Below are 13,703 nucleotides of genomic sequence, written 5' to 3'. Positions count from 1 at the left end.
TTGGGACCAGAGCAGGGTCAGGCTGGGGATCAGGTTGGGAGCAGTGCAGAGGTTGGGGCTGTGGCTCTGAGCAGCAGCCTATGCCTTGAAGGGCCACTGCGCCCAGCTCCGGAGTTCACCATTTGCTGGTTCTTCCCTCACCAACTCCAGCCACCTGTTCAGCAAACCACGGAGCCAGGGCCCCTCCCTTTGACCGGAGTCCCGGCGGGGTGCAGGCATGGCCACGGGCCCGGGCTGCTGCTGCCCACAGTTGCCTGCAAGCTCCACAGATGGGGAGGTTTCCAGACCCTGAGGACGGTGCACAGCTCGATCCGGAACTGGGCGGCCCCAGCGTCGGCACGCGCAGCACAGCCCACGAGCTCCCTGTGGCCCCAGGCGTGACCTGTGTCACTGCAGCCTTGCCCACTCGGCACCCTGGGCTTGTGTGCTTTTAGTGTCCCCGCTTCCTGGTGTTGCTACGCGCTTGTTTCCTGCAGAACTTGTGCACTCAGGATACCAGTCTCCTCTTCATGGTCCCCTGGCAACGCGAGGGGGCCGTGGGCTGTAGACACCCGCGTGCAGCTGGTGGTCTTGGGCCTGTGCTAGGGCAGACACTTTACGCAGTTTAGTGTTTCCTGCTGTTATTTTTATTGTCTGGAAACAACTTTCCAATGAGTCAGATTTGTTCAACTACTTTCTTATATCTTCATTTCCTGCAGTCCCTAGTAAGTGTGCTCTGCATTTGGGCCAGATGTCCTCAGCTGCTCTCTCCTAGCTTTCCCGGGCTCACGCGTAACGTGGCGTTCCCCCAGCCCAGGTGGGCTGCACTGGCCCCCATGTCTCCCCCCAGCCCCCCGGCACCTGTCAGCATGCCCTTGTCCTGCTGCTGGCTGGCAATCTTGTTTTCTCCCACAATAAACATCTGTTCTGACCTGTTCACCACTCAGTTGCTCTCCCTGCAGTCAAGATTCCCCGGGAAGGTGCCACTGCCTCCCAGGGAGAGACCATTGGTGCCGTCTCCCGGCCCAGGGTCTGGCCCCAGTACTGCAGAGCCAGAGGCCCAACCGGTCACTGCCTCTGGATGCGTCCCTTGGGGGCCGCCTCCTATTAACCAAATGTGTAAGAGACCAACACACAAGTCAGAAAAGGAATTTGCTAACTCAGGGTGGGCATGAGCCCTTGCACAAAGTACCGTGTCCCTCCACAGATGCCACCTTTCTGACCCTGAAGACAGGATCCCCTGCCTCCAAAGCAGAGTAGGAGTGATGCCTGCAAAAGCAGAAATGGCACAAGGTGAAGGGGCAGTTACCTTGGGACACACCTTGCTCACAGCGGGTCACCGCGCTGGGGGCTCCGTGCTGAGTGCAGTTCTGGGAAGGAGCCTGGCGGGGGCTCTCGCTGCCTCTGTAACAGCTGCTGCAGAATGAACGCTGAGCCCTGTTTCCACTTTTCACCTGTGTTCCCAAAGCTAAAATCCTCTTTAGATTTGTCGGAAAATGGGTACTAACATAGGTTGTTTGTAAACACAAAATGGCGTAAACTCTCCAAAAGCCGGGGACACCTGTCCCTGGGAGACTAGGTTAGGCGTGCGGGCTGCTTGGTGCCTGCAGCACACTGTGACCCTGCCCACTTCCTGAGCCCCTGGGGTCACCGCCCTCAGGTCCTGAGTCCTGATGGGCTCCCGTCTGTCCCTCTCTCTGCGCACCTGCTCACGTGGCCTTCGTTCGAGCAGCTGTTCTCACAAGGGGGGATTCTGCCCTCAGAAGGGACGCTGGCATACCTGGGAACATTTTTGGTTGTCAGCTGAGGGCAGGTGCTACTGGCATCTGGTGGGTGGGGGCAGGGAAGTTGCTCAGCTTCCTATAAAGTGAGGGTGGGGACCCGCTAGACCGTGACGATAGGTAAAGGCTAAAGTGATTCAAGGGCAAGAGAGGGTACAAGCTGTTGGCAAGGTTTTAGAAGCTGGAAAACGAGAGGCAGCTTTCAGCAGAAGCCTGAGCACTTGGCAAGGTGCCCATTCGTTCTGAAGCCTGGCAGGGCCTGGGGACAGCGTCTAGGTCCCCCCAAAGGTGGGGCAGAGGCAGGCGGACAAGTGGTGATTGGCTAGAAGATTCCATAGGAGTGATTAGAACCCCTCAGGTCTCCCCACCTCATGGGAAACAGAAGGTGCCCCCAGCCCTCTGAAACTGAAGCGGCCGGACAGACTGAAGAGAACAGATGAAGGTCCAGGCCACAGCTACCTGTCTCCTCCATGGGGAGGACATGGCCTCCATCCCAAGCCCCCTCCTCTACCCTGCCGTCTCCCCATCTCCAAAAGCAGCCATCAGCCACACTCCAGCCTAAATACTGAGTCCTCATGCCCCATGTCCCAGCCAGCAGCCAGTCCTGTCAGTTCTGTCCCCGTATGGGGCCCTACTGAGCCTCCTCCATTCAGCCCATCTCTCCTGCCACCTCAAATTGACCTTAACTGCAAATTGAACTTAATGGATCCTAACTCCCCTGCTCAGGACCTTCAGTGGCTCCTGGTGCAAGCAGAGTGAAACCCAGGTTCTGAATTGGCTTCAAGCCACGGTCCAGCTCGTTTCACCCTCCCCTTGTCACCACGCACCAGCTTGCCTGGTCTTCCACATCAGAGATGACAGTCCATGATGCCTTGGGACCTTTGCACACACTCTTTCTGACTTGAATACTCTCACCTCCAGCCTTTGTGTGACTAGCCTGCCCTCCTCCCTCCCCTTCCTCCTGGATGTCACCTCCTTAGAGAGCCCTTTGAGGCAGGGGCCTGTCCTATTCCACACTGTCCCCCAGATCGTGGCCCAGAGCCTGGCCCGAGGTCAGGCAGAGGGGAGCAGGGGTGACTATAGAACCAGCGGGGCTGGTGGAGCAGGCGGTTCCACTACCACTGCAGCCTCTAGCCATTGGCGGGAATCTGCTGCCCCAGGTGCAGGCTCTTTTTCTCCAGCTCTCAGCGTGCTTCAGCCTCTTCCCCAGCTCTCTCCCTGGTCTCACCACCCACCAAGGACAGCGCCTTCCCACACCCTTGGTCCTTCACATGTCCTTGATCCTCCAGTTTCTCTGCTGCCTAGGACCCACCTTGGGGCCAGAGGTCGCTCGCTCCCTGATGAGATCCTCGGGAGTGGGGCCGCTGGCGGTGGTTCCTCCCTTGCTGTCTCCTTGCTGTCTGCCTGCCCGGGCTCAGGGGTAGCGCCTGTGGGCGTTTTTCCCTGCTGGATCGCCTCATGGAATCCTTCTCCAGCTGTTTGCTCTTCCCCACAAGAGGGGGTGACGCTTAAACCCTCCTTCCGGTTGTAAGAAGTGGGCTGAGAAAGAGGCTTTGGATGAAAATCAGGAAATTCAGGAAGAATTCCACAAAAAGATTTTGGCAAAATCTGTAACACACTCCTAAGCCCCTAGATTTTGGAACACATTTCAATGACAGGGCTGTTTAGGAGGCATTCGAGACACCCTCAAAAAAGGCAGAAAGAATCTGCTTTCAGCAAGTTCCCCAGCAAATGATGGCCCTTCGTAGAAACACTCCGAAAAAAGCAAGAGCCCTCCGAGGATGATTCGGGCGGAACTTTTAATATTACCGACGGGAGAATTCCAGGGGGTAGAAGACCTTTGCTGTGGTATACAATCCAGCCCTCGCTGCGCAAGGAGGGATCCTGCCACACGAGCGCTGCCCTGAAACCGCGTGGACAGGGAACCGCGAGCCCAGGGGACGAACCAGGGGTGGCCGGCCTCCACAGGCCCCGCCCACCTCCCGGGGAGCCCCGCCTCGCGCGGCCACCGAGGCGGCAGTCCTCCGGGCGCCCAGAGCGTCCAGGAAGTGCGCGGGGCGGGGCGCGGGTGCATTTCCGGCCGGCGCGCGGGCGGCCACCTCCCTCTCGGAAGGTGAGTGGGATCCGGGCGGGGGCGCTGGCTACTGCCGGGGCGCCCGGCTCAGCACGCGCTCGCGCATCGCCCCGGCGGGCCGGGCCCCGCCCCCGCTGCGCCATCCCCGCAGCCGCCGCGACCCTGGCCCTCGCCGGGCCGAGGGGGCGCGGGCGGCTGGCCGCAGCGGGTGCCCTGGCCCCTGACGGTCGCGGGTGTCCGTTTGCGGGGCGCCTCCCCACGCGCCCGGAACCCCGGGGACGCGAGCTGTCGTGATGCCCACTTTGCAGTTGGGAAGCTGAGGCCCAAGAGCTGCCCCTGGCCCGAGGGCCGCTGCTGGACTCAGCCGGCCAGCCTGCTCTCTGCTGCCAAGCGCCCCGAGATTGGGCCCTCTCCCACGGGGTGCAGGCTTCAAGCTGGGAAAGAGGGGGTGAGGAAGGTTTGCTCTTGGGCCCGTGGCGTTTGTGTCCCCTCTGCCTTCAACCTGTTGCAGCGGCGTGAGCATGGAGCCTGCACTCAAGAGTTTGCCCTGGCGTCCCTGTGTGACCGCCACCTCCCCTCAGACAGCCAGGGTAGGGGTGAACCTGCCCTTTCACAGATAAGTCTCCCGGAAACTAACCGAGTAACAAGTTCTGACATGGTGGGGGCGGTAAGGACCTGCACCTGGATGTCATGACTGCAGCCCCACCCCGTGTCCACTTACCTGGCTGCCAGTGACCCTTCCCGTCACTAGGAGGTGAGGTCGGACGAGGGCTGACCCCAGAGGCCTCAGCACTGTTGAGGAACCCTGTTGGGGCTGCTTGCCTGCTTCAAGGAAGCAGGGACTGTCTGTGCTGTTGCTGGATGCACTTTACGTTTTCCTTCCTCTGCCCCTTTTTTGCCCCAGATAAGGAATCCTACTTCATCACAGCGTGAAAGACAAATCCTTCTCACTTTGGACCCAGCTGTCTTGGCAAACCTGAGTAAAGAAAAGTGTCTTTGACCCCAAAAGAGGCTGAGGGCGCCGTGGGCGGGGCGGGCGTGTGGTGGGTCATGGCCGCAGCCTCTGAGGGCTCTGAGGAGGGTTTTCCTACCTGGAAATGTCCCATTAAGATTTATCCTAGAACGGTCACGCTCCAGCAGGCAGGGTTCAATGTTTTTGTCCTCCTCAGGGCCAGCGGCCCCCAGCTATGATATGGGGGGTTTTTCTGGAAGAACCAGCTTGCTTCTGTCTGTGGACAAGGCCGTGGGTTGGGAGGACACTCCAGACCTCTGCTGGGACGAGAGCTTCCATTCAGTTCCTGCAGGTGTGCTGGTGCTGTCCACGTGGTTATTAACATGCCAGGGATCCCAGTCACCTTTGAGCACTTTGTTCCTCTCACCCAGTGAAGGAGCCTCCAGCTCACCTGTGGCTGATTGACAGCTGACGTTGCCACGCTCATCCCCACCCCGCACATCCCTCTGACCCCCTCATCCTGCCATGGTTTTCATTTCCCCAGGTGTGCATATCTTCAGCAGGCCTTGGGGGAAGATGGCGGCCCTGGGGGACAGTCAGAAGCCCCTTCATGTCCTGTCCCCCATCGGTCTCGAGTCACCGGGGACACCTGGAGCCCACCACCACCACGAGGCCCAGCTTCACCTCCACAGTCATCAACATGGTACTTGTCCTGCCACCACGCTCCCTCTGTGTCACTGCACTGTCACCGTGGGCAGGAACTGAGGCAGCTCACTGGGTGCTAGGGCTCCTGCACCCCAGCGCTCAGCTCGGGACTCGGGCAGTGGTGGCTGAGGCTAGGGGTCAAGCAGTGTGAGCAGTGGCTCCCTGGGGAACAGTCCCCTAGATTGTGGTTCTTTGAGGGGATCAGAAAACAGCAGCCTCAGCGGCCAGGTCCTGTGTGACGGGAGCAAGTTATCTCAGTCTCCTCTCTGAGCTCTGCTCCCACACCAGGAAAAGAGTGTCCAGAGTTCTGGGCAAGCTGGTCTGGGTGGGGACCCCCAGGGACCTGCAGGGATGGAGCTGCCAACCTTGCTCCCCCCCACCCCAACCCTGGCAGGATCTGGGGGTGTCGAAGTGGAAGTAGCCGACAGCTGGTTGGGGGATGACATCCAAGCTCTGTGGTGCATGGTGCCCCTCAACCCTGCTGGCACTCAGATGTCAGGGAGTCCCCAGGCTTCCTGCCATGGCCCACGTTCCACAAGAGGCCTGGCCTCACCCCTCTCACAGTCACTCTAGTCTCACACCACAGTAAGCTGGTGATAGCTAGGGTGAGGGCCCAGATGTGTCCCAGCCCTTCAGGGCAGGTCCCCACAGCCTGCACCACTGCCCTGAAGAGCCAGCACTGGGCCAGGAGCAGGGCCCACTCTGCCCAGTGTTCTCGCTCTTGGTTTGCCGTGGCTTTGCAGTGAGTGATGTGATGGCATCTGAGATCTGTTGAACAGCAGCTCTTCTGGGTGCCAGCTCTGTGCCACGGGCTCTGTGTGGATGGTCTTGAAACCCAGGGACAGTTGTCCCAGGTGGGCAAGGACAGATGAGGACAGCGAGGCCCAAAGAGGTCAAGGGGGTGGCGCAAGGTCATACACACCTGGATATACTGGGTCAGCCTGGGACTGGGCTGGGATTTCCTAGCGTGCCCTGTGCTGCTCCTGACTCCAGGAACCCTCCCGCCCCCCTGCGTGGCCTTGTGGGCCGGCTGCGGCGTGTGGGTGGGCGTGGGTGGGGTGGAGCTGGGTGCCACTGCGAGGAGCCCCGACACCCTCCCCATGTACAATGTGTGGGCCTATGCTGAGTCAGCTGCTTCTCTCTCCACGGTAGTGTCAGGACTGACCCAAGGCTCCCAGCACCATGCCCTTCTGGGCCCTGCTGCCCGCCCCTTAAGCAGTCAGAGTTTGGGGGCCTACACTTTACCTCCAGTTTCTCAAGTCACCGTCACACCAGCCTGGAAGTAGGAACTCCTGTTTCCATGTTTCTGATGGGGCCCAGGAAGCCCAGATATGAGCCAGTGGAGACTAGCAGGATTCAGACCACGTCAGTCTGACTCAGGCCCACACTGGGCCCAGCAAGCTGTGGCTCCTTCTCTTGGGGAGGCGAACCAGTAGGACGGAGGACTAGGGAGGGGCTGTTCTGCAGGATAAGAAGGCTGGTCCCCGGCATGCAAGCCCCCAACCCATGCAGAGGCTGCTGCCCCTGACCCGGTCTCCACTGACCACAGGCAGCAGGGGCCCAGAAGGCTGGTCTTTGGTCCTCTGAACCATATGTCCAGTTACCTGGGGGTTGCCCAGTGGGAGGGAATGTTGGCTATGGCCAGCAGCTTCAGCCCTCCCTGTGCTGTGCCAGAAACGAGAGGGCCCTGCTGGGAAGGGAAGCAGCCAGGGCTGACCCTAAGAGTGACATGGGGCCACTGGGCAGGCTTTGGAGAGGGCACCGGTGTAGAGGAGGAGGAGGGATGGAGTCAGGCAGGCCAGAGTGGGAGTCGGGGCTTCACGCCTCCCCATGAACACAGGCCTGGCCAACGTCTGTCCAAGCTGTTATCCAGGGCAGAGACCACCCCTCTCTTCCTCTGCTGCTGGTTTCTGCATTGTACTGGGGTCCACAGAGGCCTTTGCAGAAAAGACCCCAGGTTTCAAGTACCTGCCCAGGGCCCTCCAGCCAGGCAGGCCAGGATGTCTGGAACCCCAACCTCTCGACTTCCACCCCAGAGTCAGTGAGATGGGCCAGAAAGAGAGTTCGGGGACATTTACCCCAAGAAGCCCGGGGTCCCTCAGGCCTATCCGAGATCTGGATCCCAGTGATCTCCCACATCCACCCCACACACGTGGTCATTTCGAGAACCAGTTTCTAAACCCCTGTGGCTAAGCACAGTGCTAGATGCCAGGACTAGAAGGGTGTTGGGGAGCAGAGGGAATCCTTAGAAGGGGAGCCCTTTGTTGGCTGGAGGGGTGGAGGGAACAGCATGGGCAGAGGGGACTTGGCCTCGGCCCTGGGGTCGGGGCGGCACTGGGCATGAAGCTGGGGTCGTGCAGCGAAGAGCTGGAGGCCACCCCCTCCCTCAGCCTCCGGAGCAGGGAGGTCAGGCAGGTGGGGGTATGTGGAGGGCGCAGCCCCTCTTCTGGCACCTTTCAGAGACGCAGATGAGTGGAGTAGCCTGGCACAACTCCTTAGGGCCTGGTACCCAGCACTGCACCCACCAGAGCCAATGCTTCCAGAGTGCTGGAAAGTTTGGTCTGGAGTCCTGCAGCAGAAGGGGCAGTCTGTGGGCAAGAGCAAACGATGGAGGAGGGCTGGACCCTGGGGGCACACAGCCTGGAGGTGGGGAGGAGCCGCTGGCTGGGGGGCAGCCTTTCCAGGTGGATGCCTGCCCTGAGACCTGAACGCCACCTGTCCCCTGGCCGTCCCCTACCCCGGCTTGCCCCGGCTTACTCCTCCCCATGGCCAGGCCCAGCGACGCACTTTCTGTGCCCTTTTACAAACAAGGCAAACCGCTTCCAGCCAATACAGTGCCCACTGCCCACCCTGGAATGCCAGCCTCGGCAGCATGGCATCCACTTGAGCCCTGGGCCTGGGGACCTTGGCCACGGTGGAGCAAGCCTGTCACTGTAGCTAGTGAGGGCGGCCTTCCGAGTCCAGGCCAAGCTGCCCCTCCTCGTAGCCACCCTGGAGGCGCCCAGCATCTGGAGGCGCAGCCTGCGCTCTGTGAGAGGGCGTTTCAGGGCGGGGCCGCACAGGCAGGCAGAGTCACGGCCTCGGGCCGCTGGTGGCTGAGTGAGGGGGGGAGGGCCGCAGGCCAGAGAGGCCGGTGCTTCCAGGCCTGCCCACACTGAGGGGCTGGGAGGGCACTTGAAAAGCCCACAGGTGGCTATTCTAGGACACCCCCCCCCCTCCGCTGCAGTGCAGCCAGGCAGTGTTTCAGGGGTCCTCACACTCAGGGAGACAGTGTCATGGTTCCCCATCTGCGGAACACTGCACCCCTTCCTGGCTCTCTGCCTCCGAAAGGCAAGGAAGTGTGTTGTGTGTTGGGGGTACAACTGATTCTAGAGGAGGGGGAGATGAGCCCAGCCGCCCTGTGCCTCCAGGCTTCCCCAGCTGCAGCCTTGAGGTGCTTTCCCAGCCACCCCAGGAGGAGGAGCTGTCGGACCTGGATCTCCAGAACGTGGAGGAGGTCCAGACTGGCAGAGACACCTGCTGGCCGGGTGAGTGGACAGAACCTGCCCTGCGGCCCTGCCCAGGAAGGTATGCATCCTTGGCTACCGCCCACCAGGCTCTGCACAGTGCCCTCCACTTTGGGCACCACCGCCGCCGGGCCCCAAGGCCCTACTTGTGCTTGACCCAGAGTTCACTTCTCTGCCCCACAGCCCTCCCCCTATTCAGTCCCAGTCTCATTGCTGACACACTCCGAGGCTGTGAATGCAGTCCAGGCCCCCACAGCTGCCTGCCTGTCTGGAGTGTCCAACTTGGCACCATTGCGACCCCAGGCTAGCAGCTGGGGAGTCATCTTGGCCCCGCTGTGTGGTGCCCTCAGCGTCCACTTGTCCTCTAAATCAAACTGTGGTCCCCTTCTCACTGAGGCCCAGCTGGGGCTTCACTAATCCAGGCCCACTCATTGTGTCCCTCCCCACCCACCCCTGCCTCTCTCCCCCAGAGAGGCCCTTGGGATCTCCCCTCGGGGTCTCCACCCACCTGGGAGATCCTGGAGGTGTCTGCAGTCCAGTCCCTGGGAAGTAGACACTCCCAGGTGGGCAGGGAAGGTGGGCTGGTCCCTGGAGGAGTCTACAGTGGCATGGGCCAGCAGAGCTGCAGGAGAGGCGTCTCCTTGGCTTTGAGGGGCGAATGGAGTGGGAGCACCCTGGGAACTGGAGCCTCCCTCCCGTGGGGTTCTGGACAGCATCCTTGGGAACAGGGGGCCTCGCTGCTCGGCTCTGAGTCTGAATCTCCTTCAGGCCTCCCCCCACTCTGGTCCCCGGCACAGTGGTGCTCCCTGCTGGTCACCTAGAATGGGACAGCGGGGTCCCTGTGGAGGGACGGTCTGGTGGGTGGCCAGGTGCTATCTGCCTCTTCCGTTTCCCATTTCAGATTCCGAGTCAGAGCCCGCGCAGGCTCTGTCGTCCCCCCACCCACACGGTCCTGAAGACAAGGTGGACCAGGACGGGGGGGTGCTGAGGACCCTTCTGCAGAGCCTTCCCCATAGACCCAAGTGTGGGGACAGCTTTGGGCCAGAGTCCAGCTTGGAGCAGCCAACAGGCCAGCCGCCTGGGGCCGGGCCCTGCACCCAGAAGAGAGGCACCTGGCGCCGGCCGCAGGGAGCCTCCGGGACGGATGGCGTCCTAGACCGGGCTGCTGAGCTGGGGGACAGCTTCGGTCTGGGTGTGGGCCCCGGGGCCCGGCCGGCCGGCCCGCAGGGCGGGAAGCCGCACAGGTGTGAGGCCTGCGGCAAGAGCTTCAAGTACAACTCGCTGCTGCTGAAGCACCAGCGCATCCACACCGGTGAGAAGCCCTACGCCTGCCACGAGTGCGGCAAGCGCTTCCGTGGCTGGTCGGGCTTCATCCAGCACCACCGCATCCACACAGGCGAGAAGCCCTATGAGTGCGGCCAGTGCGGCCGCGCCTTCAGCCACAGCTCACACTTCACGCAGCACCTGCGCATCCACAACGGTGAGAAGCCGTACGAGTGCGGCGAGTGCGGCCAGGCCTTCAGCCAGAGCTCCAACCTGGTGCGGCACCAGCGGCTGCACACGGGCGAGAAGCCGTACGCCTGCAGCCAGTGCGGCAAGGCCTTCATCTGGAGCTCCGTGCTCATCGAGCACCAGCGCATCCACACGGGCGAGAAGCCCTATGAGTGCCCCGACTGCGGCAAGGCCTTCCGCGGCCGCTCCCACTTCTTCCGGCACCTGCGGACCCACACGGGCGAAAAGCCCTTTGCCTGTGGCGCCTGCGGCAAGGCCTTCAGCCAGAGTTCCCAGCTCATCCAGCACCAGAGGGTCCACTACCGGGAGTAGCGGGCGCAGGGGCCGTGGCTGGGCCACAGAGGGACGTGGGGCAGCGGCCTTGGATGGCGGGGAGGGCTCCTGCCTTCTCATCCTTACTGGCTGGCACAACCAGCACCACGTGCCATGTCCCGAATAAATTCTTTTTACTCGATGGAAACAGGAGGAAGGCCACAGGGTCGCTTCTCATCCCTGAGGGCTTGTCTCAGCAGAGGAGTGACAGGCCTAAGGGAGAGCCCACCGAGCTCACTGGGGACCGAGGCTTGGAGGCGTCAGGACTTACCCGGAGCCTAGCCAGGGATGGTCGGGCACCCCAAGATGGGTGTTTCCAGATGCAGAGACCCAGAGCGGGTCAGGCAAAGACAGGGCTGGCCCAGACCACCGGCTTTCACCCTGGGCTGCGATCTCTGATAATTCCGTTCCCTCCCATGTCTGGGAAGATGCGTGTAGTGTGTTCTCCGTGCAGCAAGCCCTCAAACCTGCTCTGTGCCTTCTCGCCCTGCCTCTTCACTTACTGTGGCTGCCTGAGGCCCACGAGCTTCAGGGGAGGGCGCCCCTGCCCAGCCTTAACAGCTGCCTGGGGAAGCTGGAGGCCCAGGAGGTTCCCCTCTTGACAGGTGTAGGCAGCTGCAGCTGGGTGGGGCTTTGGCCGTCTTCAGATCTGCCCTGACTGCCCTGTAGCTCTCAGACCTCCAGCCCCTGTGGTAAAGGGAAGAGCTCAGCAGGGTGAGGTGCCTTCTCCCTGCCCCCCTGCTCCCCCCTGGACAGTTTTGAGACTCCCCCGGCTGAGGAGTTACTGGCACCTCGGGAGGCTGCAACTCTGAGTCCCGCATCCCCATTCTTCCTGTCCCTGTGATTCCGACCAGCGGGCCCTGCGGTTGGGCTGCTCGCCTCCCCGGGCTACACTCCCACGGCCCTGAGGCCACCGAGTGCTTTGGACTCCCCCACCAGGGTCAAGGCACCTTAAATTTTTGCTGGTGCACTATGACGCCCTAGAAGACGAGGGAAGCCCGCCTTCTCCCGACTCCCCTCTGTCCCTAATACTGCGCGGGTAAAGTGAGGCTTCGGCCTTGGGGCAGCCAGGCCCCAAGCGGAGCGGGCAGGGAGCGGCAGGGGCAGCCTGTGCTCCAGAAAGGTCGTCCCGCAGCCTCAGCGCCGAGGCTGGACTCGGATGCCTGCACCACGGCACCCGAGAGCAGAGACCGGCAGTCCTCCACGCCATCTTGGGCCATCCAGAAGGTGGCGCACCTGAGCCAGAGCGCGGCGGCCGGGCTGGACCAAGCTGGAGGTGGGGCGGGAGCTCCCGGCGCGTAGAGCTGGCCGCCCCAAGCCTCAACGCCTAGGCGCCGGGCTGTCCTCCCTTTGCAGGCAATGCCGCGGACATGGCCTGGACGGCATGTGTGTTTGCGGGCTTGGGACGGATTCTTGGATTCTCGAGCGTTGTGTCTGATCCACTTAGCACTTCCCGAGAACCCCTAGCGACTGGCAGGACCCAGATGAGGACTCCTCAGGGCACCCTCTCTACCTGTTGTGCCCGCCCGGGTTTGTCAGCATGTGGCTGAACAAGACATTATCTTTCTCGTCCCCTGACCGCTTCTGGGTCCGTAGGTACAGCCGGGAGTCTGTGCGCTGTCCCGCTACCTCGTGACTCGGGCACAGGGGTCACGCCCCACCTCCCACCCATCCTCCGGGCCGTTGTCACCCTCCTGTTCCTCCTCTGCGCTCTAGGCCTGCTCCTGAGCCTCTGTCCAGCCTTAGGCGAGAGTGTGTCTAGCTCAACCGCCACTCTCCTGCACCTCCCGCTGACCCTATTATCACCCGGGGCTGCTGCTCTCCCTCCTCCCACCCAGGCCTGGATCCTTGGCTCCAGCCTCGTGCTCTTCCCTGAAGTGACCCAGTGGTCTCTGGGAGACCAGGTTCAGGGTCTGCTGGATCTGATGCCAGCCCAGGCACTTACTGGCCGTCATGGTGCCTGTTTGCTCCTCTGGGAACAGGGACAGCAGTCTGTTGGCACTGCATAGGATAGTTGGCAGGACGGCTATAGAATCCTTTGCATGCCACCAAGAACACAGCAAATCTCCATAAGAGGAGCTCCTGGAAAGGCTCTGTCAACAACCAAGGACAGGCCAGGGACACTGGTAGTGGACAGTCTCAGCAGAAAGCCACCTGGGGCCAGGGCTGGCCACAGAGTGGGGGGGGGGGGCACTGAGTGAGAAGTAGCAAGGCACCAGGGAAGCGGTCCCTGTGAATGTCAGAGTCCAGGAAGTGACCACTTGTGTAGGAGAAGTATCTGCTTCGGGTCCCAGAAGGAAATAAAGGCCCTAAAGAAAGGTGGTCCTCTGAGGAGCTTCTAGACCCCACACAAGGGCCCAGGAGCTGACTTAATCACCATCTTGGACTCTGAATACAAAGTATGGAGCAGGCTGCACGTGCCCGTGGGTCAGTAAATGATGGACAAAAATGAACCTTGATGTGGAGACTTTTCAGTTGGATAGAAGGGTTTTTATTTTTATATGAATATAAACAGTGTGGCATAGTGGTTAAGAAAATCTTCTTTGGAACTTAAAGCCCAACTCTACACTTAACCGTAAGGTTGAACAAGTTATTAATCTCTCCAAATCTGTTTCCTAATTAGAAAAAAGATACATTGGTCAGGCTCTCCAGAGAAACAGAAGCAATTGGAGAGGGAGGGAGGTAGATGCACAAGTCTTACTAGGAATTGACTCAGGAGACGCAGGATGTTGGAGTGGGCAGACAGAACCATAAGGTCCTCTACACACGTTTTCAATACCAGTGTTGTCCATGTGCTTGTCTTTTTCAGTTGCTATGCAACATTCCATTTGGGGCTCTCTCCATATCCCCAGGGTTTCAGTCTTTGAGAGACCCTAGATTAG

At 61.0% G+C, this 13,703-nt stretch overlaps 1 protein-coding gene across 10 annotated transcripts; it reads left to right on the top strand.

Annotated features, from left to right (window-relative positions):
- Positions 1–3,829: 3,829 nt before the first annotated feature.
- GLI4 (GLI family zinc finger 4) lies at positions 3,830–10,969 on the top strand. Of its 10 annotated transcripts, XM_031439761.2 has the most exons (6): positions 4,045–4,588; positions 4,739–4,814; positions 5,004–5,140; positions 5,331–5,489; positions 8,902–9,058; positions 9,899–10,969. In XM_031439761.2, the coding sequence occupies exons 3-6, from the start codon at positions 5,027–5,029 to the stop codon at positions 10,819–10,821; spliced, it is 1,353 nt and encodes a 450-aa protein (XP_031295621.1). In that variant the 5' UTR covers positions 4,045–4,588; positions 4,739–4,814; positions 5,004–5,026; the 3' UTR covers positions 10,822–10,969. The 10 variants fall into 10 exon arrangements, with proteins under 10 accessions (XP_031295625.1, XP_031295621.1, XP_031295620.1 ...); XM_031439760.2 differs by having other exon boundaries at positions 4,045–4,814; XM_064476767.1 differs by having other exon boundaries at positions 4,046–4,588; positions 4,739–5,140.
- Positions 10,970–13,703: the final 2,734 nt, after the last annotated feature.

The sequence above is a fragment of the Camelus dromedarius genome, chromosome 20 (assembly GCF_036321535.1).
Source record: "Camelus dromedarius isolate mCamDro1 chromosome 20, mCamDro1.pat, whole genome shotgun sequence".
Classification (NCBI taxonomy): domain Eukaryota; kingdom Metazoa; phylum Chordata; class Mammalia; order Artiodactyla; family Camelidae; genus Camelus; species Camelus dromedarius.
This window is presented reverse-complemented; position numbering and strand designations above follow the sequence as displayed.